The 24,110-nt window shown below is 37.4% G+C and overlaps 1 protein-coding gene across 9 annotated transcripts in view; it reads left to right on the forward strand.

Moving 5' to 3' along the window:
• The window catches only part of Nek1 (NIMA related kinase 1), a 134,354-nt gene that overhangs the window by 96,035 nt on the left and 14,209 nt on the right, over positions 1 to 24,110 (forward strand). For all 9 annotated transcript variants that reach the window (XM_060381832.1, XM_060381824.1, XM_060381828.1 and 6 more), the window contains 5 exons: positions 9,210 to 9,362; positions 11,330 to 11,494; positions 15,247 to 15,364; positions 16,599 to 16,705; positions 17,485 to 17,723. In XM_060381832.1, the coding sequence (XP_060237815.1) occupies positions 9,210 to 9,362; positions 11,330 to 11,494; positions 15,247 to 15,364; positions 16,599 to 16,705; positions 17,485 to 17,723 (782 nt within the window). The remainder of the gene's footprint in view (positions 1 to 9,209; positions 9,363 to 11,329; positions 11,495 to 15,246; positions 15,365 to 16,598; positions 16,706 to 17,484; positions 17,724 to 24,110) is intronic.

The raw sequence follows: 24,110 nt of genomic DNA on the forward strand, positions 1-24,110 counted from the left end.
TGCTGGCGATCAGACCTGGGTCCTCTGGAGGCACTGCCAGTGGCCTCTCCAACCCACTGATTATTTCTCTTTGTTTCTGGTTTTGAGTAGAAGTGTCTCTGTGTAGTTATCTTCCTGTTCCCTTTCCTTGGGCTCACTGAAATTCTACAGTATGTGAGCTTACAGCTTTTATTTAATTTGGAAAATTTCAAACATGATTTCATTAAACATTTTAATGTCATTCTTTTTCCTTTCCAGTTTCAGTCCAATGAGATACCTTGTCTCAAAACAACAGCAACATACGACATCAAAATGGGTAACAGCACATGAGAAACAATAGCCAAGGCTATCCTCCGGCTTCCACACACAGTGCATACCTGCATACACAAGCATGTGTATACAAAAGGAGTATATAGAACAGTAGATGGACAGAACACTTCTGGAAAAAAGATGACAAACTAAGGGCTATATTTTATGTTACATTTGTTATAGAAGAGGCATTATGAGCTTGGGGGGAAATTAGTGTCATTATTGTGCCAAAGGAAGAAATAAAATCCATTTATTTATTTTTTTATTTTTATTAATTATACTTTATTCACTTTGTGTCCCCCCATAAGCCCTACCCTCCTCCCCTCCTGGTCCCACCCTCCCTCCCCCTTCTTCACGCATGCCTCTCCCCAAGTCCACTGATAGGGGAGGTAACTCCTCTCCTTCCTTCTGATCCTAGTCTATCAGATCTTGTTAGGACTAGCTGCATTGTCTTCTTTGGTAAGTGAAATGGAAGACAAGGAATTGTTAAAAAAAAAAGTAGACCTTTTATAGGAAGTGAATGGAAAGGGTAGATAGTGTTGTGTGATAGGGATGCAAAGACATTATAACCTAAAAAGACTTGAAATTAATCTTCACCAATGGGGGGGGGGGAAGTATCATGTTACTCTGTCATCTTAAACCTTTTGATTTCCACTGCAGTTAAAATACAGCACACAGCTCTTTCATGATTCCGGAGTTTCTACTCTCTCTTCATTCTTCATGCTATCCTATCCATTTCCTTTACCCTTCTTACTGTGAACTGCTCATTTCTCACTACCTCTTAAAATGTGCCTCACTCTTTCCACAGCTCTTACTCCTCCCTCCTCTCAGGTCTTTTATATGATGTTTATTCCTTTTATTCCTTATCCTAATTATTGAGCTAGCCCTTTTACAGTACACTTCTTCAAATATGTTTATTTATGATTCTAATTCCTCTCCTTTTGTCCTTGCTTAACTTACTGTTTCCTATCAGTGAACAAAACTATTCAGTCACTGAAGATCTTCATAGTGATAAATTCAGCAGCTTTGTTTTATAGATCTCTGCACATTCAAACACATATCTATTTTCACCCATGAATAATAAACTTAATTGGTTTTTAATTTTTTATTAGAATTCAAAGTAATATGTTTCCTTGTGGGATTTTCACTGATAATCATCCTGTTATTTTTTATTTCCTTTACATATATTTTATTTCCTTTTAATGTATAAGCTTTTTAGCTCAGCTTGTCTGACGTATACCACATGTTCTGGGCTTTCTGTGTGAACTCAAACTTTATACATGAAAATAGTAAGTAAATAAAAAAACACATTACTGTTGAGATGGCTGAAGTGGGAGACTATGGGTGACTAAGAGAGCTTCTGGAGCAATTGTTCTCAACCTGTGTGTCTCCATGATGTTAGGGGTCAAACAGCACTTTCATGGGATTGCCTGAGACCATTGGAAAACACAGATATTTGCATTACAGTTGATAACAGTCGCAAATTACAGTTATGAAGTAGCAACAAAATTTCATGGTTGGGGTCACCACAACATGAAGAACTGTTTTAAGTGGTTGCAGTATTAGGAAGGCTGAGAACCAGTGTTCAGGTTCTCAATATGAAAGGCTGGATGGGGGGCAAAGGTGAGAAATACACATAAGCTTTATGGAAATTGCTTTTAAAAGAAATTGTATTTTATTATTTATTTATTTTGGATGGGGTCTTGCTACATAAACCTGTCTTCTAGCTTGGTACTCACTAAGGAGTTCCTCTCTCAGAAACTGGTAAGTTCTAGGGATCTGAGTATGTGCCACTGTGCTCACCTTGACTTAGTTTCTTAAGAAAGTAAGAAAACAGATAAACCCAATATTCAAGAACTGGGTGATCAAGTTCACTTCTTCCTTAGACCTGCTACAGTAATTTTCTAGAATCTTGAGTGATCATATCCATGGCCTAGCTCTAGCAAATATGAGGCGCAGCCCTCCTATAACAGGTAATTGCTGGTGTTAGCTTGTTGTTTCTCTTTCCAGGGTGCATTTTGATATATGTGTATATAAATGGATATGTGTATATAAAATATGTATATATGTCTATGTGTATATGTGTATATATGTTTATGAATACTTTATTTTGCATTATTTATCATATTCAATTTTTATTATTTGCATTGTTCTATACTTTAAGTTTATTTTATAGATCATATTCTGGTACTACATTTTAAAATTCTCTGTTTATATTGGTATAATATCCCATTGTGTTATCATACACAAATTTCTAGAATCTTATTATGAAAAATTTCAAATGTGTAGCAAAATTTAAATGATTTTACAGTAGATATTAATAAATCATCCGTTTACATCATACTGTTAGTGCTTTACATTATCAGTATCTATGCTCTAGTCATCAATCTTATTTTTGACATAACTCAGAGCAAACTGCAGACCTTTACATACTTCTCTGTAAGAGTTTTACAGCATGTAGCATTATCAGAATTCATTTTATTTAGAAGTTTTTCTCCTTTTATGTTATTTTGTGGGTAAAGGTATGTACACACTGTGATTGTATGTTTGGTGAGTTCTAGCAAATGTGTGGACCTACTTAGTGCATAGTGTTAACTACTAGTAAGAGCATTAACTACATAGAGCATTATGTAGTATAACTATAACTCTATAACTATAGCTCTATAACTATAGCTCTATAGAGCTCTATAACTACATAGAGCGTTACCATACTCCCACAAAGTTCCACAGCCCTTCCTTACTCAGACTTTGTCCTTTGTCTCCCAGAAGCTCCTTTGAAAATTTTCCACCTTAGGTTAATCATTCTGGTTCTAGAATGCTATGTAAGCCAACTCTATAAGTTTTGTGATCTTTTGTTTCTGCCTTCTTTGACTTTTATCATAATGCCTTTTGAGAGGCATCTGTTGTGATTTTTAGTAATTTATTTCAAAGGATTTTTAATTGATATAGTCATTTGTACATTCTGTTACTCAATGTTAGGTTGCTATATCTACATTTATATTTAATGTGGGTTTGTCTTTTTTTAATCCACTCATAACACCTAACTAGTATTTTTATGCGATTTACATCCTGCACAATTTAAATATATACCACCTTGCTTTATTTTCTCAATTGTCCATTTGTGTTTTTCCTCTGTATTTCCTCTTGCTTTCTTAGCTACAGTTCATTACTCTACTAGCTCAGTATTTGATTTAGAGTTAGCAGTATATACTTTTCTGAAATCTATTTTCAAATGATTTCATTACTTAGCCTATAGCAGCATTGTAACAATCTTATACTTATTATCTTCCTACCTTTGTGCTGTTATTGGGATGGGTAAGCAATTGCTTTGCTTGTGGTTATGCTATAATATTCATAATCTAGTCATTAGTTCTTTAGTACTAACTGAAAAGGTGCTATATGTTTACTTTGTATTTGCCATTTCCAGTGCTCTTTACCTTCTGTGAGGAGAAACTTGCCATGTGGCATCTTTTGCTTGTTGGATTCCCTTTAAGAGTTGCTATGCTGTAATCTCCTAATGATAAGTTCTTTTAACTTGTATGATTTGTCTGTTAAAGTTTACCATGCCTGCTTTTAGTAATTATTTGTTCATGAGCTATGGAATTCTAGGCTGATTTTTTTTTTCTTTCCTAATTTAACAGCATTTTCCCACTATTTAGTTTATCCTGGGAGTCATCTGCAACTCTGTCTTAGCTGTGCTCTATGTGCAGTGTGTCGATGCACTCTTGCTACTTCTCAGACATTTCCTGAAGCCCTGGTGTCAGGGAGTTCAGTGATGGCATGCCTTGTTATCACATCCATCCTATTTCTTTGGTTTGTATTTCTTGGATTTGAAAGTCATAACTGTCACTAGTTTAGGAAAATTCTTAGCTTTTATTTTTCCTGTTTTCTTTTGGTCTTCCCTCCTACAAGTCCAGGACCAGTCGTCCTCCTCTTCCTTCCTTCCTTCCTTCCTTCCTTCCTTCCTTCCTTCCTTCCTTTCTTTCTTTCTCTTTCTTTCTTTCTTTCTTCTTCTTTCCTCTTCTTTCTTCTTTCTTCTTCTTTCTTCTTCCTTTTTTCTTCCTTTTTTTCCTTCTTCATTCTTTCTTCTTCCTTATTTTTCTTCTTCCTTCTTTCTTCTTTCTTCTTTCTTCTTTCTTCTTTCTTCTTTTTCTTCTGCTGTTTCTCCTCTTCCTTTTATTTCTTCCTCCTTTCTTCTTTTGGTGATGGGCTCAAACCCTAGTTGTTTGAAGCAATGGGATTCACCTACAATAATCATTATAAATTAAAGTTCTTTTCCAATAAGTAATCTCATCATCTCTGTTATTTGGACATTGGTTTAAATCAGTTAATCATGCAAAAAATAATCATGCCTGATTATTTTTTGTTTACGGATAAAACACTAAATTTTAATTTGTGGGGTTTATGCATTATGTTTCTATAACTATTCTTGGCCTTTGTTATAAAATACAGTTAATTTAGTTATGAATATCTTGAACCTTTTAGGTCTTCATCTAAACTCTGTTAAGTGGAATCAATCAGTGTTTAGTCTATGGCTAATCTTTCCCCTTGACTGAGTCAACAATCTTTCTGAACAATCTGCCTAATTGTTCATGAATCATAAATATTTCTGTTCTCACTGATGGAAATAGGAACTGTTTTTGGCTTTCTATGAACTTCAAGCCTTCCTCTTCGTCTTCCTTTAGGGTGGTCTTCTGTAGAGACTACATGATTTCCTTGCACATGATGTGCAAATCAGTGTTCAACTATTGATGTGCAGCTGCTTTATGAAATCTGAGTTTTCTCTATTATGTCCTTGTTTTGGGGACTCCTTCTGACTAGTCATTTTGTCATTCTTAAACTCCAAGGTTTTGTCTCTTCAGTTCAGAGCCACCACCAACCCTGCTAATTTTTCTCTCCATACTTTCAAGGGATTGATTTTGTTTCAAGTTGTTACAAACCACTTTCCCATTTATTTATTTGTTTGTTTGTTTATTCATTTACTTTACATCCTAATCGAAAGTCCCCTCCCTCCTATCCTTCCAGTCCCACCCTCATGCTCTCTTCTCCCCATTCCCCTTTCCCTTTCTCCGCAGAGAAGGGGAGCCCCACTGGGTACCAACCCACCCTGGCACATTGAGTTGCAGCTGGGCTAAGCTCATTCTTTCCCATTGAGGTCAGACAAGGCAACCCAGCTAGGTGAAAGGGATCAAAAGGCAGGCAACAGTATCAAAGACAGCCACTACTCTCATGGTTAGAGGACCCACGTAATGACCAAGTTGCACACCTGCTATATATGTGTAGGAAGTTCTAGGTCCAGTCCATGCATTCTCTTTGGTTGGTGGTTCAGTCTCTGTGAACCTCCATGGCCCCAGATTAGTTGACTCTGTAGGTCTTCTTGTGGAGGTCTTCCAGCTCCCTCAGTCCTTCTCCCACCCTTCCATAAAATTCCCCAAGCTCAGCTTATCCTTTAGCTGTGGGTCTCTGTGTCTGTTTCCATCAGCTCCTGGGTAAAGCTTCTTAGAAGAGAGTTTTTCTACCTAGGCTCCTGTCTGCAAACATAGCACTCTCATCAGTAGTATCAAGGGCTGGCTCTCTCCTATGGGATAGGTCTCAAGTTGGGCCAGTCATTGGTTGGACTTCCCTTGAACTCTGCTCCATCTTTATCCCTACACTTCTTGTAGGCAGGACAAATTTTGGGTTGAAGATTTTGTGGGTGGGTTGGTGTCCCCCTCCCTGCACTGGGAGCCTGCCTGGCTACTGGAGGTGGTGACTTCAGTCTCCTTAACTGCTGCTGCTGGAGTCTCAGCTGTGGTCACCCCCATAGACTCTCTGGAGCCTCCCTCATTTCAGGTCTTCAGCTCATCCCAGAGATGACCCCCACCGCTGATTTCTGTTCTCTCACTGACCCTCAATTCCCAGCTTTTCCTACTTCTAATTCCCACTTCTGATCCCCTTCTCATCCTCTTTCTTACCCAGTTTCTTCCTTCCATCCACTTCCAATGACTGTTTTACTTCCTCTTCTGAGTGAGAGTCAAGCATCCTCCCTTGGGCCCTCCTTGTTACTTAGAATCTTTGGCTCTGTGGATTGTAGCCTGGTTTTCCTGTACCTTATGTCTAATGTTCACCTATAAGTAAGTACATACCATGCATGTCTTTCTGGGCCAGGGTTACCTCACTCAGGATATTTTCCAGCTCCATCCATTTTCCTACAAATTTCAATATGTCCTTGTTTTTAATAACTGAGTAGTATTCCATTGTGTAAGTGTACCACATTTTCTTTATCCATTCTTTGGCTAAGGGCCATCTAGGTTGTTTCTATTTTCTAGCTAATTATGAATAAAGATGCTATAACCATAGCTGAGAAAATGTCCTTGTTGTGTGGTAAAACATCTTTTGGGTATATTCCCAGGAGTGTACAGCTAGGTCTTCAGGTGGAACTGTTCCCAATTTTTGAAAAATTGCAGATTGATTTCCAAGGTGATTGTACCAGTTTGCACTCCCACCAGCAATGGACGAGTGTTCCCCTTGCTCTACATCCTCACCAGCATGTGCTGTCATTTGAGTTTTTTATCTTAGCCATTCTGAGGGGTGTAAGATTGAATTTCAGAGTCATTTTGATTTGCATTTCCCTGATGACTAGGGTGTTAAACATTTCTTTAAGTGTTCCTCGGCCATTCCTTTGTTGAGAATTATCTGTTTAGCTCTATACCCCAATTTTTAATCGGGTTATTTGGTGTTAGTGTTTTAACTTATTGAATTCCTTATATAGTTTGAATATTAGCCCTCTGTCAGATGTAGGGTTGGTGAAGGTCTTTTCCCATTCTGTAGGCTGCCATTTTGTCCTATTTATGGTATCCTTTGCCTCACAGAAACTTTTCAGTTTCATGAGGTCACAGTTATTAATTGTTGATCTTAGTGCCTGAGCTGTTGGTGTTCTATTCAGGAAGTTGTCTCCTATGCCAATGAATTCAAGGCTATTATAAAAGGATTGATTTTTTTTTTAATGGGAATTCAGTTTTTCCAGTTTCATTTGTTCCAGTAATTTTCTTTTTTATTGATATTACTTGGTACTTTTTCTTACATATGAAATAACTTTAAGTTCTGAGTGTTAATCTTTTTTTTTCATCCTGTTTTAAGCACTTTTCAACTAAAAGGTTATTATAAAGAACTTGCAAATTAAGAAAAAAATCATATAGCAAGATTAGCCAGACCCAAAGTCTATACATCTCAACAAACTTCTATATGGTGAAAACAGCCATTTTTAATCTTCAGGGCTTCACATTGGATTTTACACTTCCACTTGTCAGTTATGTGTGTATATCTTATCCATCAGGAAACATTCATTACAAAGTTAAAACTAGACAAACATTTAGATTTATATCTTCTTTTGTGACTTATGTGTCTTTTGCCTTAACCCATACTTCTAAAAATATGTCTCATGCTAATCATGTCAGTCGTACAAAACTGACTATTACTTGGTGATTTGCATGTGTCTTTATAACTTGGAGTCTGTTTGCTATTCCCCTCTATGCTACATCCTAAATCCTAATAATGTGTCTTTCAGGTGGTGTCTTAGTCAAGGTTCTGTAGAAGAACAGAACCTATAAAGTGAATCCATATTACAAGAGGCTTTGTTACATTGGCTTACATGAGATGACATAGTTTGAGTCTTCCAAAACAGGCCAAGAATCCAGAAGGTGCTCACTCTGAGGGGCTGGATGGCTCATAAGTTCTAGTCTGGTATCAAAGGCCTGGAGGATTCCTGAGACCCACTGGTCTTTAGTTGATCTTGGAAATCTAAAGAAACTGGGGTCTGGAATCAGGGAAGGAGTACAACAAAGGCAGCAGCAGCAACAACAGAGTAAATGAATTTGCCAGTGAGAGTAAAAGCAAGCAGGCAAAAAGCAAAGCTTCCTAGGCTACCTTTTACATGGTCTGTCACCAGAAGGTGCCGTGCTCATTGGGGGTATGACCAAGAAACTCCTGTACAAGGATACCCCTCTGCTTTTCTACTGATTCCAGGTCCAGTCAGATTGACAACCAAGATTGAGCATCATTAATAGTTTTTAAAAACATCATTTTCTCGGATGTGGCCCGGGGTAGCTCAGTAACTAAATAATTTTCCAAAGTAAGGGAAACAAGGACTATTTCTAACAGGATCTCAAGGTCAGGCTCCTTGACACCCCCCCCCCCAGGGGAGGAGCAGTCCTGTTAGGTCACAGAGGAGGACTCTACAGCCAGCCCTGAAGATACCTGATAAAACAGGGTCAAATGAAAGGGGAGGAGGTCCTTCCCTATCAGTGGACTTGGAAAGGGGCAGGGAGGAGACCAGGGAGGGAGTGTGGGGTTGGGGAGGGAATGAGGGAGCGGGATACAGCGGGGACACAGGGTTAACAAAATGTAACTAAAAAGAAAAATAAAATTAAAAAAAAAAACCCATCATCTTGTGTAGGCTACATTTATAAGGCCATATTAACCTTATACCTTGTAATATATGCATTACTCTTAGGTATACATACATACAGGGTTCATTTTATTTATTTTATCTGTATGAGAGTTTTGCCTGAATGCATGTCTATGCATTCGTTGGTGCCTGGTGTCTACAGAGGCTACAAGAGGCCTAAAAGCCACTGAAACTGGAACTACTATCAATCACTAAGCCATCTCTCCAGTCCCTATATCCATGTTTTATTATCAAATATTCTTATGATCCTAATATTTTTGCTTTGATAAATTTTATTTAAACTATTTATTCAGAATTATTTTTGTAAAAAGGAAGTGTTAGTTGTCTACTTATGGTATATAAGCTAAAATAAGGCAAATTTTCTACCTTTTAGCACAAAATGTATATCTATCTTATGGTTGGATAACAGAAATTAAATCTTCTAAACAGTGAATTACTCTTTGAGAATTATTTCTCTATATTTCTTTTCTCACAGAACATACTGTGGGAGAGGTTATTAAGTTAGATCCTAATGGCTCTCCAAGAAAAGTCTGGGAAAAAAGCCCCAAAGATTCTGTGCTGAAGATACTCGGAGAAGCTGAACTCCAACTACAGACAGAACTACTAGAAAACACAGCTTTTAAAACTGGTAAGCACAAGAAAAGTAATATTAAAAATTAATGTGTTAAGATGTCCTCACTTAATTGTGTGGATTTATTTTACCTTCTGGGCATTGATCCTAAGGGAATCTTGAGTTCTGACTTTATTACATCTGAATGAAATCTGAATGAAATAGGAAATCTGGATAGGGAACTGAAAAAGTCCAAGCATGTTTTCCATGAGGGAAACCATTGAAACAATTTATTAAGATACATAGTGTATCTTTAAAAGAGACACCAGAATTGAATTAAGTAGAAGAAATAACAGAGTAATGTGTAACACTGAGTAATGGGACTGGGAGGGTGTGCTGGTCAGGACAGAGAAGGAAGGCATTCTGGATCTGTGAATCTTTTATGTTTGGCTGTCACAGCAGCACCTGAGGAGGAGTGACTGTGTACAGAAGCCTTCCCACTGAACACCCTGTTCACAACATACGGAGTGGATGGAACTGTGTTGAGATATGATTGGTGTCTAGGCATCTATGCCACTTTTCACATTCTTTTTTCTTTGTTACTCCTCAAAGTTTAGTGTAAAACTCATATCTAAAGCACATGAAAAATTGACTCATGACATGAGGATATTGACATGTTCTGTAGTAGCTAGATGCTGAGAAATAAACTGAGAAAAGAGCCTTTGCGTATATTACAAAAAGACAAAAGTAGGTTGTTAATTTCTCATTAAAGGCAAATCTCATAGCCATAAGTCATGAAAAGAGTGTCTTTACGGACTTCCATGTAAAGGTCTTGCCACTTCTTTAACATCACCAAACTCAAAAAAATACCTTCAGGGACACTTGGACCATCTATTTCTAAACCATAGAAAGAAGTAATGAATTGAAGTTGAGGTCATTTGACAACAGCTCCTATTGTTCTCCAATCAGGTCAACCAGGCATGTGAAGAAATTGAATTGAACTTAGGGTTTTTCCACACGAGTACGATGAAGTGAATTTAATGAGCTGAGGGTGTATGCAAATGGTGGCTTTTAGATGGTTGGATCTGAAAATGGAGAAACTATCAGGATCAGTCATTATACATACATCCAAAACAAAATTTTCTGAGATTTCTGAAATTACAATATTTCTTCTTCCCTTTTCTCCCTGCAAACCTTTCCAATATACCCCTCCCCTTTCTTCCTCATACATGGAAAAATCAAATTTTTACAAAGCTAGAATAGGGCCAGGCATGTTGGTCTATGTCTTTAATCCCTGCACGTAGGAGGCAGAGGCAGGTAGATCACTGAGGTCAAGGCTAGCCTGGTCTGCATAGGAAATTCCAGACCAGCAAGGGCTAATAGTGAGACCTTATTTGAAAAAAGCTATAGTAGGAGGAGATGAGTAAAAAATAGCAATAAGGACTAGAAATGAGAATTCTTAAAATTGGAACTTTTGAGGAGCCATAATTTATAAGGTCTCTTAGATATAACTTATTAAAAGGCCAAGATAGTGAGGTAGAGAGTAGTTCAATGAAAGAGAGGTCTATATATTAGTAGGTTCATTGTATAAATAAAATCATCTACCTGTGACAGAAAGGCTAGCATGTTCAACAGTCACACAGGAATGATGAGAGTAGGTAACTACAGTTGATTATTTTATGATGACTCTGTTCTCTCATGGACACAGCTAAAGTGTGCAGAGTTTATAGCAAGTAAGTAAATATCATTTGCTACATACGAAATAAAAAGTTGGTTAATTTTAAAATGTGATTCTGATACAACGGTATTAATTTTACCCAAAAAGTAAAAGAATGCAGATGTGTTAACCACCCTGGAAGTAATTATAAAATCAAATTTGGCTGCCAAATTATCTTAAATCATTTATTAGTTTCTAATGCATAAGAAACTAAGAAATGTGTAACAGTCCAGGTTTTTTGGTTTGGTTTTGGTGTTTTGCTCTAAATATCATTGTAAACTTAAGACCTTTTGAGAACAGTAGATAGTTCATCCTTTTGCTTCTACAGAGATTTATCCTGGAGGGGAAATCTACAAACCCTTACTCACTGGAGAAGAAAATCTACAATGTATTTCAAAAGAAATAAATCCATCAACTACTGTTGAGTCTATGGAAATAAAAAGTCCAGAGTTTACTGAGATGTCTCCAACAAAGTCAGCCGGAAATGTGGAAGGTATGTTACAGTGCATTAAAGTGAGCTACATTTTATTTCATACTAAATTTTTCTTATAAATGGGTTTTTATAAATAAATCATTAAAATTTGTGTATATGTTTAATTATCTCAAGTAAGGCTCACTATTTTTATACTTTTAGTTACTGTCTTTTGTTTTCCTGTTTCTGGTTTTCAAGAGTTTCATTACATGGGTCAGGCTGGTCCCCTAGAATACAGAGTCCTGCGCTGGCTGCTGGTATTCTAGAACTACAGGCATAGACGATCATGCACACTAGTAGCAGGCCACTCTATCATTACTTTAGGGATCAGGGACTGAGTCAAGACTTGGCTTGTGATTTTCCTACATCGTGTCTTTGCCTAAGAGATCAGTTGGTGTGATGCCCAACTGTTGGTGAGCCTGCCTGATGGCTTACTGCCTCCTTGGAAGGCATACATCAAAGGGTGAGTAACACGGGCCTCTCTCTCTTTCACCCCTTTCGGGCATCTCAATGCCATTCTGTAGTTTTCCCGTCTTCTAAAAACCTTTTATTATTTTATGGACATGTACATTTTGCCTGCATGTGCATCTGGTACTTGCCTAAGCCAGAAAATGATGTTGTAACAGAAGCTTCAGATGATTAACAGCCATGTCAATGCTGGAAATTAAACCTGGGTCCCCTGGAGAACAACCAGAGCCCTTAACTACTGAACCATCTCTCCAGTACCTATTCTTCTTATCTTACGTGATTTCTATGATGACTCAGAGATTCTGAGGTATAGGAAATAGGATTCCCCTCTGGTAGAGAAAAGTTTTAAAGAATCTATAGCCATCTCAGGTGCTACAGTAAAAGCTGCCTATGGTTTGTTTGTTTGTTTGTTTGTTTGTTTGTTTGTTGCCGCTTATGTTTTTTAAAGTTAACCAGAGAACTGAACTGGGACCATTAGCACTTCTTTTGGTCACAGCTGTCACAAACCCATAAGGGCAGCCCAAGGTAGGAAACTGTGCCTCTCTTTCAAAGGGAAGAGTGTTAAAGAATCTGCAACCATTTTTAACCTATCAGTCTACTTTCTAACTAAAAATTAATACATTCCTTACTAAATTTTTCTTATAAATGGGTTTTTATAAATAAATCATTAAAATTTGTGTATATGTTTAATTATCTCAAGTAAGGCTCACTATTTTTATATTTATATTTTATATTTATATTTATATTTTATATTTATATTTATATTTATATTTATATTTTATATTTCTTGCATAATGCCTTGACTTCCAAATAACAACCAGAAGCTGTCACTTTTCTTAAACATTCAGTCAGAAATTGGAATAGTATCACCATCATTGTATTTCCTAGTGGAAGTAAACAGTGCCTTCTGGATAACAAGACTGTCAGAGACAGTATCATGTAACCATCTTTAGTTCATCACAGTATAAGAATCCTATTCACAAGAAACATGATTAGTAGTGGCTGTTACAGAATAAAGTCTGTGCTCCCCCGAAGATGTATATTTGAAATCTAATTCCCTATGTATTCGGAGGTAATTTGGATTACAGTGAAGTCTCATGAATGACATTAGCATCCTTCTAAGAAGAAGACAAAGAGCCAGCCTTTTGTTCTTGCCTTTTTAGAAATGCGAGAAGAAAAAAGGCTATCTGTGTACCTGGAAGAAAACCTCTTTCTCCAGAACTGACCGTGCTGGTATCCTGATGTTAGATTCTCTGGAACTAAGGGAAATAATTTTTTTGTTTAAGCCACCCAGTTTGATATTTTATCATAGTAGCTTAAACAAAACAGCATTATTGTACTCTCTTAAAAATAAAATTTTAAGAAGAAATAAAATCAACTAAGAGGATAAATATGCTCATAGTGGAGAGTGGATAGCCTAGGTTGGAGATTGGCAAGCTTGACTTTTCCTACAAAGAACTGTAGAGTAAATGATTTAGGCTTTGTGGAAAGTATGGTCACAAATAGTTTATAGAATGGAGCAAGTTGGTTTTAATACAGCTAAAGATTATTAGGGAACTGTTAGATCATGGACCTGCTACTTTAAGAAGCTGATCTCTTCATACAGTCCAGTCCCACAGCCTGAAGGCCCCAGGTCTCGTTCTCCTGTTATTTTTTCTCTGGGGCAAAGACTTAAGGAGCCATCTGTGCTGTGGTGTTATCACCTCTAACTTACAATGCTACACTGCATCTGCCTCCTTCATGCTGCTGGTCAGTGGGTTATGTTAAACTAAAGTTTGTGATGTGGAGCTTCACACTAGCCCCGGAAAGAATATGAAAGTCAGATACAGCAAGGCATGGTGGCATGTGCCTTTGATTTAGCACTTGGGAAGCAGCAGCAGGCAGATCACTGTGAGTTCAAGGCCAACCTGGTCTACAAAAAGAGTTCCAGGACAGCTAGGGCTGTTACATTGGGGGGTAGGGAGTCAGATACAGTCCTTTGTTCAGAGGATTTTTCTGAAGTTGTCCATGACAGCTGTCTCTTACTTTAAGCTGTACCTTTTTATGAAACTCTTCCAGATTCTACAAGGAAGCTTTCCTCCATAAGGCCTTCTCCTTCACATTGTTTGGTAGAACGTGCTGCCCTTTTAAATGCTTTCCTGCCTTAAAGCCTGATCATGTTTCCTGTTTTCTTGAGGCCTTTTCTCCTAATAAAAATCACCCCTGAAGGAAAACTTGTGACAGCTCCTCTCTAGAAACAACCAACCTATTTGCCACCACCTCTTTTTCTCTATTCTAGAACAGAATTACATACTTTAAAAACAAAAGGCTTCTTTCTCTTCAGTACTTACCTCATATGAATAACCAAAACATTCATGTGAGCAACAGGTAAAAATTACAAGAATGTGTATGTCTCTTGTCTTCCATAATGGGACAAGTCATTAGAAATTTAAAAATAGACAAGAAAAGCATGACTGAATGTTATGAAAAAGTGAGCATGGTATTGAATTAAGATAGTATATGATCTCAGATGGGAAACAGAGAAGTCCTAATGGTGCTGGAGAGAGGGCTTCACCACTTAAGCACTAATCATGAGGACCAGAGTTTGGATCCTAGCACCTACACAACATGGTCTGCCATCCTACAAACACCAATACTGTCACCTCTGTGGGATCTAGCTCTCTTTTAGCCTCTTTTCATAGTCACACATACTTTGCATATGTGTATACCCATGTAGGTATATTTATACACAGAGATAGATAGAGGATGGATGGATAGATAGATAGATATAGATAGGCAGGCTCTGTTTTTAGGAACTGCCAGAAAAACAGGGATGGTTCCCTAGCTATTAATTATTTGAAGGTATAGGAAAATAGAGTAGCATCCTCTGGCTCTTCTCAAGGCTATTGTAAAGGTCCAAGTGATCATATTGGTGTTGTGTGTGTATGTGTTGGAAAGTATATTTTAAAAATTAAAATTTCTTTACTAATCATTCATATCATAATCTTTTTTCCATACTGTAGAAAATAACAATAGGTTTATTCTTTCATTTTGATGCCTTTAAGTTATATATTATTATAATTTTAGTAAGGCATACATTTTATATAATATTGAGGAGTATTGTGCACAGTACTCAAGTGTTTTTGTTATACCAAAAAGATGAAAGGGCTATTCTTTCATTTCAGAAATAACTGTGCTACAGAATTAGCACAAAAAAAAAAACTTAAAACTTACTAATTTGTATATAATTAGTATTAGTTAAGCTAATTGTAGTAATAACGTACAGAAAGATTATTCCTCTGACATCTTTCGATTTTGCTTTAAAGAACCTGATGATTTGGAAACAGAAGTTCTACAAGCTCCAAGTAGCACAAACACAGAGGGGAGTTTGCCATGTGTTGTTAATGATGTCTGGACGAGTGAGGAAGCAGCTAAGGAAACTGAGTATGTTGTCTTTTCTCTACTTTTCAAAGCCCAGTCTCTTTATTAAGGTCTTTAATAAGTAAAGCTGTATAAACTAATATTCTAGTTTAATAACTTGATATTTTAATATTCTATAAAGTAATTTGATTTCATAGTAGGTATTCACATGGGTCAGAAATAAAAAAGTATATGACAGTAAACAGTAGAAGTCTTGCTAACCTCTTATTTTCATTCAATGAATTTCTGATTGTTCTCTGCAGATAATTTTTAATATTTATAAACAAAGTACATAGTTGTCATCCCATTCCAAATACAGTTGCTAATATTATATATCCAATGCTTTCCACATTTTCAATTTTTAAAAATTTGTATGTGTGTCTGTGCAGGTATATGCTCATGTGTATGCACTGATACTGTGGAGGCAAGAAAACACATTGGGTCCTTTGGAGCTGGAGATTAGGTGTTCATGAGCTGACACATACATGTGCTAGGATCCAAACTCTGGTCCTCATGGAAGAACACTAAGTTCTCGTAACCACTGAGCCATCTCTCCAGCTTCACCCTGTTCAATTTTATAAAAGTCGATAGTCTGGGTGCCAGGGAAGATGGCTCAAAACTTAAGAGGGCTTCCTGCACAAGACCCAGGTTTGGCTCCCAGCACACACATGCCAGTCCATAGGCCCCTGCAACGCTAGTTTCAGGGCATCTGATGCTCTCCTCTGCCCTTGGAGAATTCGTGTACATTAATGATGTACACACATACCCTCAGGTGCCTGTATATCCATTGTGAGTACGCTCACAGACACACACACACACACACAAAATAAATACATACTTTTGTAAAAAAGTTTATAGTCTGGGAAGTTTTCCCACACTAATATATGAAGTTTCTCATTTTTATAATCGTTATATGGATATAAGACAACTCAATAAGTCTACTACTTTATGAGTATTTATTGATACTATATATTGTGCTGCTGCAATGAGTAATAGTTTACATAAATTATTTTTGCAAAAGTAGGTGTGTGTGTTTTTGAAATAGGCATATAATTTTTAGGTGAATTGCTACAAAATAAGTCCAGGACAGTCAAGGCTACAGAGAGAAAACCTATTTTGAAAAAAAAAAGGTTTAAAAAAATAAAAATATGTGGGCACTTGGACAAGGGAGTAGAGGGCGCTAATGGATGTGGGTTCACTTTCTTTATATAGGGACTTTTATTTCTAATAAACTGTGGTGTTTGTCTGTTTTGCTTAGTTTACCTACTTATGGCAGGTTGGAAGATAAGGTTGCCATGCAGCAGTGTGAAGTTTGTGAAAATAGAATTTCGGGGAATGTGGCCCAACTTTGTGAGGATCACATAGGTAATGTCATCAGAATTCTTTCTTAAATAAAATAGGCCTGAGAACAAGAGTCTGCGCTAGTCAGCCTGGGACTGTGGTAAGATAAGCAGTTAGCTTTTTGCTAAGTTATATTGTTGAAAATGAAAAGAATTACTTCAAAGCCAAAGTAATATGCTAAGGGCACTGAATAAATTGGTTTCATTTAAAAATACTATTGATTAAAATGTAAAGCAAAATAAATAACTTTTTCATTCAATATAAACAAAATAAACTGAAAAATTGATTGGCTACACTGTATTTTTTATTTTTGGATATCTATATTTTAAAACTTCCAATATAATAAAAGTATTTACTAAATACTTAAAAATTATATTTTCTTAAAAATTATTCATAAGGTAATGTGCAGTATACTTACATGTATATTTTGATTTTGTTTTTTTCTGATATGAGGTTATTTTTGGATGGAATTAATTTTCTAATTAAAAATATTTTATTTGCCTGAGTATTTGTCTGCATATACATTTTGTATGTATTTTACATGTACCCTTGGTACCCATGAAGGACAGAAGAGCATGTCAGATTTCATGGACCTGGAGTTACAGATGTTTATGAGCTGCCATGTAGGTCCTGAGAGCCAAACCCAGGTCCTCTGCAAGAATAGCAAATGCTCTTAACCACTAAGCCATCTCTCCAGCCCCTTTGATGGGATTCATGTTAAATGTTATAAAATACTTGGTGATATTTAGAACTGTAAGTGCTGTTATGTAGACTTATGTAATAATCTCTTCTGTGTTCCACAGAACCTGCAGTAGATGATTCTCAGCAGTCTGGATGTGATGTAGAGAAGTCAGGAAAGCCAGAACCTTTATTCCAGAAAGTGGCTCATTCTGAGCATTTGTCGTTAATTCAATCAATTCATTGTTCACTAGAAGAACCACATACGCTTCGATCTCGCTCTGATTCACCACCAAAACAAAACCCCAAAAATTCCTTACTGATTGGACTGTCAACTGGTATGTTTGATGCCAACAACCCAAAGGCAAGTATTCTTTTAGATCAATAACGCTGTCTCTCCACTGATAACATTGCTTGAATGCCAGTGTTGGGTTTTAATTATCCAAAACACAAACAAGGTATAAACACTTACAAACAAAAGAAACAAAAGCCTCTCTTTTATTGGCTTACTTTTGGGGGTTATTTTTGTTTTGTTTTGTTTGTTTATTTTTTCAATAATGATACCGACAAACAGCTATGAAATAGTTGTTCTCCCAATCAATATCCTATTTGAGGAATAATACAGAGTTTCACCAGGCACTCAGAGCTGCTGGTCTAAGAAACTGTTTTCTAAACTACCCACTAAATGCTACCACATCCAGGTCCCATATCAACACTGCAAATACTTCAAGTGAACAAATATGGCTGGTTTCTGCAACCTTGGTGTTCTTGTGCTTATGTTGAGGGGGAGAGGTGTAAATCCTTTCCTAATAGTTCCTTGGACTCCTGCACACCACTGTGGCCCAGGCAGCTTTATTCTCCAAGTAGAACCATGTAATGCAGATTTAATACAGTTTCCATCTGGATTCTCTTAGCTTTTCTTTCTGCTTCCTTGCAAAGCTCTTCCCTGGCTTAGTAATTTCATTTCCCTGTATTACTTATATGTAATTTCTATATATGTATGCCTACCAAAATATGCTACATATATTGTTTGTGTAGCTATTTTGTTTTATATATTTGGTATTACACATACTGTTTTGATATTACTAAAATTAACAGTCATTAAGTATTTTCTCACATTATCTTGAATGACTAAATACACCATTAAGTTGCTATATCATTTTTTATTACATATTTTGTTTTTGACATTATAATCACATTATTTCCATCTTCCATGCCATCCCATATAACCCTCTTTGCTCTCTTTCAAATTCATAGCCTCTTTTTTATTAATTGTTATTACATGCATATATGTATATGCATATGTATTCCTTAATCTACCCTAAGCAGTCTGTATGTTACTTGTATGTATGTTTTGGTATTGAATCACTAGTTGGTGTGTTCTTCCCTGGGGAAGACTATTTCTCTCACTCTCGGTATTCCTTAGTTGCCTCTAGTTTTTTGTGTAAGGTTGAGGCTTTGTGAGCGTTCCTCATCACTTTGGAGTATCTAATATTTTTGGCCTTGCTTCACTCATGTTTAGGCAGTCATGTCATTAAGACTTTATGGGTGTAGCTTCTGACATCATTACTACAAGATACTATTACAGCAAACTCTGTGATCCTTTGGCTCTTAACACTTTTTCTGTACTCTCTTCCCCAGTGTTCTCTGAGCATTACCTGTGGGAGTTGTTTTGTAGATGGATCTATTGGCTCTGGGGCTCCACAACTCTGCATTTTGATTGGTTGTGTTTTCTGGTTGTGTGTTGATCTCTGTCTGTTGCAAAGAGAAGCTTCCTTGATGAAAGGTGAGGACTAAACTCATACTATGTGCATATAAGGAAAATATTTAGAATATAGTTAGGGTTTATCCTGGTTTGGTAAAGTGGGCATTATAGGTTCTTCTCCACAATCCATGGGTAGTTGGCTATGTTTCCAGTACCGGGTATGATTTCTCTCTTGTTCAGTGGGTCTTAAGTCCAACTAGAGAGCTATTGGTTGCTGCCAAGATATATGTGCCATTACTGCACGCTTAAGATTATAGTGTCATGCTGGTCAGTACAGTATATGGGCACCATGGCTAGGTATTACTGTTGATTTTTTTCACTACTTTGGAAACTTGCATAGTACCATGAAACCTTCTGGTACCATGAAAGCTAGCTGTCAGAGAATAGGTCTTCAGGTCAGTTCCAGATCAAGGGCCTCTGAGCCCTGCATCTGAAGTGCGTAGTGTCTTTAGCAATAGGGACCTTCCACCTCAGGGACAACCAAGGGCTATCTATCATCTGTAGTATTTTGGGAGCCAGTCTCTTGGGGAACCCTGACCTGGTGTCAGGAATTTTTTGTTGGAGTCTCTTTATCACATTTTTAACAATACATTTGTTTTGAGCCTCTGTCCATGCTATGCTTAAGACTTGAGATTTTCTGCTGTTCTTAAATTGTGTTAACTCTTCACCATGGTCTGTAAGATTTGACAAGACATTGGGAACATCTCTGACTCACCTCACAGTCGCTCTCCTTCTCTTTCCCTTGGTATTCAAGCTCTTCCTGTATTAGAGACTCTGGATGTTCTGTTAACCTTAGCCAGACTGAGCTTCTCCTTGTTCTTTTCAATGCTAACTTGCTTTTGACTTTCAACTATCACCTTTCAGCTATTATCCTCACAAGCCTTAAGTACAGAAATTCCCATCCAGAGTTAGCTTTTTATTTATTCCTTAGCAGCTATTTAAAAATATAACTTACCTTGGTTACTTTTTATTGTTTATTTTCCACTGAATATGATTCCTCTTAGGTTACTTTACAAACACACATATCTATAGCTACCTAAGGTGGGTTAACTAAAACATTAGCATCAATTCAGCCAGTGCATATCAAGCTGTATTATATGCTAGGTGCTGTGTTTACAGTAGTGATACAATGTTAGCATCCAAGAGAGGAAATAAATTAAGTGAAAAAAAAACATTAGTGATAATTCCTGTAATGGAGAAATGAAAATGGATAATGTGCCAGTGAAGAAAAAGTGCTTAAGTCTGCATCACAATTAAGAGAGGATCAATCCTCATTCAGAAAGGCAAAGGGGATGGACATCGGAAGAGGGAAAAAACAGGCAACAGGACAGGAGCCCATCACAGAGGGCCTCTGAAAGACTGTTCCCAGCAAGATATTGGAGGAGATGCTGAGGCTCCTAACCAAACTTTGGGCAGGGAATCTTATAAAAGAAGGGGGAGATAGGAAGACCTGGAGGGGACAGGAGCTCCACAAGGAGAACAACAGATCAAAAAATTCTGGGCCCAGGGGTCTTTTCTGAGACTGATACTCCAACCAAGGACCATGCATAAAAATAACCTAGAACACCTGCGCAAATGTAGCGCATAGCAGCTCAGGCTCCCAGTGAGTTTCCTAGAAATGGGAACAGAGACTATCTCTGACATGAAATCAGTGGCTGACTCTTTGATCACCTCCCCCTCATGGGGAGCAGCTTTACCAGGCCACAGAAAAGGACAACGCAGCCAGTCCTGATGAGACCTGATAGGCTAGGGTCAGAGAGAAGGGGAGGAGGACCTTCTCTATCATGGACTTAGAGAAGGGCTTGGGAGGAGATGAAGGAGGGAGGGTGGGATTGGGAGGGAATGAGGGAGGGGGCTACAGCAGGGATACAAAGTGAAAAAACTGTTAATTTATAAAAATATAAATAAATTTAAAAAGGGAGAGGAAGGTTTTCAGTGCAAAACTTTGAAAAGTCTGTGCCCTGGAGAACATTTAAAGCAAAAGAAGCTGGCATGGAGCAGCACAGTGTGCTTAAGGTATATTAGGGCTTGTGAAGGAAGGGGGACTGCAGCAAAGACTCACCAGTTCAGAACACTGGCTGCTCTTCCCCAGTTCAATTTCTAGAACCCACACAGAGGCTCACAACTGTCTGTAATTCCAGTCCCAAGGGATCCAGCGCTCTCTTCTGGGTATTTCAGGCATTGCATACAAGTGGTATACAGACATACATGCAGGCAAACACTCATTCACATTAAAAAAAAAAAAAAATGAAAATTTAAAAAAAAAACAATTGTTGTTAAAATCTCTTAAGTGTGAAGAAAGTAGTATGCCAATCATTCTTGTTCCTAATCAGTATTGTTCAACTGTGTGGGCTTTTGGAGTTTTGGGGGGGGGTTGTTTTGTTTTGGCAGAGGGATTGAAATGGAAGGATTTGTTTCTACATAAGGGACATGGTATCTGAAGAGATCAACGCACGTGTTGCTGACATTATCCCTGTCTCCTTGCCCCTTCTGTCCTCTGCCTCACAGCTTTTTACATACCCTCCGAGCCCTAAGATTCAGGAAATAATACTAAGGCATTTATCTGGTATACTTTAAATAGGTCTTTTTACAAAAACCAAATGTAATGTTAGTTAACTGAATTATACAGTTAAGTACCTACACAGACAGTGATTAGTGGTTAAGTTGATCACTGTTAGACTGGCAATCAGAGTAATGCTTTCATTGCCACTGTCCATCAGTGGGGCTTTAAGTGATGGTCTGGAGCAAGCATGGAGCCCGGAAGTCTGTTCTTCCTTCTACAATACTTACTTATGCAATGATTCAGACAAGTTGAAGATTATACCCAAATATATAAACTGTATTTAAGACTGTACATTATACACCAGCAAGCCATTAACAACTGTTATAATTATGTCATTAACGTTTATTAAGCAGAAGATTGATCTGTGTCGTAGTCAAAGTGAAACAAGAGTTCTAAACCCTGCTGTGATTCTGAGGCTAGAAAATATGAATCATTCATGGGAAAGCTTTTTTGTTTTTTGTTGTTGTTTTTGTTTTGTTTTGTTTTTCTCTCTGGAAAAGACTTCTCTTCTGGAGGTTTCTTTATGTAGGGTCTCACTTTCTACCCAGGCTGGCCTCAAGCTCTCTACTTTTCTGTCTATACCTGCCAAGTACAGTTATACACCACCACTCCCAGGCTGCTCCTTTAGCTTTGGTAAAGAGGTGAAAGCTTCAAGTCCATTTCTACTGCAGACAGAGAAGCATATTTCCTAAGGTAACTAAAATGCAATGTTTTGGTAAAATTGTGGGTAGAACAGTAAATGGAGATTCTCAACAGTAAATTTCAAAAAGTCAAAATAAAATAAAGTTGTGGTTTTCTCATGATCTTCCTTTTATAGGTTGCAGAATCGATTACTAGAGTAACAAACTCCTTGACTTTCTAGCAGTACCATTTTTCAGTGTGGCCCTCACCAGTGGTTACTCTGTGTTCCTACAAGGGCATGTATATGGTTGGTTGACAGTCTGTGTCACTTAGGTAGCAAGTGAGGAAATGACAAGGTTAATAGTTATGACAGAAAGTGATGGTAATTTCACCAAGACTATTCTGGACAAGTGACTAGTTACTTTGTTGAAGGTGAAGGAATTTCTAGTCAAACTTCTTTGTAGAAGGGTTTTGTCATTCCCAATGATTGTGTTCTAACAGTAGAGTATTCATTCTAAAAGAAAATGTGATACAAGCATGAACTCTGCTCTAGTATATCTGGACAGAGTTCGGGATGTTATGCTTTTGGTATATACAGTTGACATGGCTAGTTCCCGGGGTGTTTGAGTCATTTTATGTTTCCTTCTCACTATTAAAAATGCTAGCAATGTTTTCAAAGAGCAATGAGTGCCAATGCCTTTATGATGAACTGCTATTCAGAATACCTTATCAAATACAATTGAAAACACTAAGCAAGACATTAGTAGGTAGCAGCCAGTTAAACTGTGAAAAAGGGACTGCTGGTCTAATTTCTTTCCTTTTTTTTCTTTTTTTAAACTTTACTCTCTACAGAGCAAAGTGCTAGATTATTATCTCACCCATGCCTAGTCTTGGGGGGAAAGACCATATTTTTGGAGTAAGACAGAGTATTCTTAATTTTCTGTTGTTACTAGAACAACATTAAACCATAAACAACACTAAAATGTATGCAAATATAGATTTAGGATTAGAAAACAGCTTCTTGCTACTCCTAGTTATCTCTTGAGAATTCAGCCTACTTTGATTTTATGAAGGTGGCAAATAAGTTTATATTACTAACTGTCATTATAACATAATTGGGTAACTTTGCCAACCATGTGTTCAGCCTCCTCAATATTGTTCCAGCAGCTTTAGCATAATAATCTCCTGCTTATAACCACCCAGGCAGTGCTGTCATCATCTGATTTCACACACAGACAATGTGCCCACAGTCACAGTGGGTGCCTGTAGCCATTAGATTCCAGGGCTATTCCTCAGAGATTTCTAGCCAGGAAACATGCTTTCTATTGCAGCAATGCCAACAAGTACTTGTAGAGAGGAAAAATCCAAACTTTGTATTTGTTATGACTGCCAAGGGAAATTATTGATTTATTTCCTCCTGTGAATTTTCTAAAATAGCAATATTTTCATGATTGATTTATAATCTTACAAGAACTAAAGGAAAGCAGTAGACAACTGCGTCTTAACTCCACTTCAGATTTGCAGACTTAAGATGGCATAAGAGTCAGATGAAGACCACAACATCAGTTCTGTTTGTGGTACAGCTAGCTAGAAAGTCTAACTGATTTTGTCTTCAGTGACGAGCTCCTGAGTCGGCTTTAGAAGGTGCAGTGTGAGCTTCCTCAACCCATGGAAGCTTCAGCCCTTTGAGTGCCAGTGTCAGGACACTCTTAAGCTAGACCCCTCTCTCTGCCCCAAGCACATGCCAATCCTTTTACCCTGGAATCCATTCTTTAAAAAAAAAAAAAAAAAAAAAAAAACTT

This window comes from Meriones unguiculatus, chromosome 4 (assembly GCF_030254825.1).
Source record: "Meriones unguiculatus strain TT.TT164.6M chromosome 4, Bangor_MerUng_6.1, whole genome shotgun sequence".
In the NCBI taxonomy this organism is placed as follows: Eukaryota; Metazoa; Chordata; class Mammalia; order Rodentia; family Muridae; genus Meriones; species Meriones unguiculatus.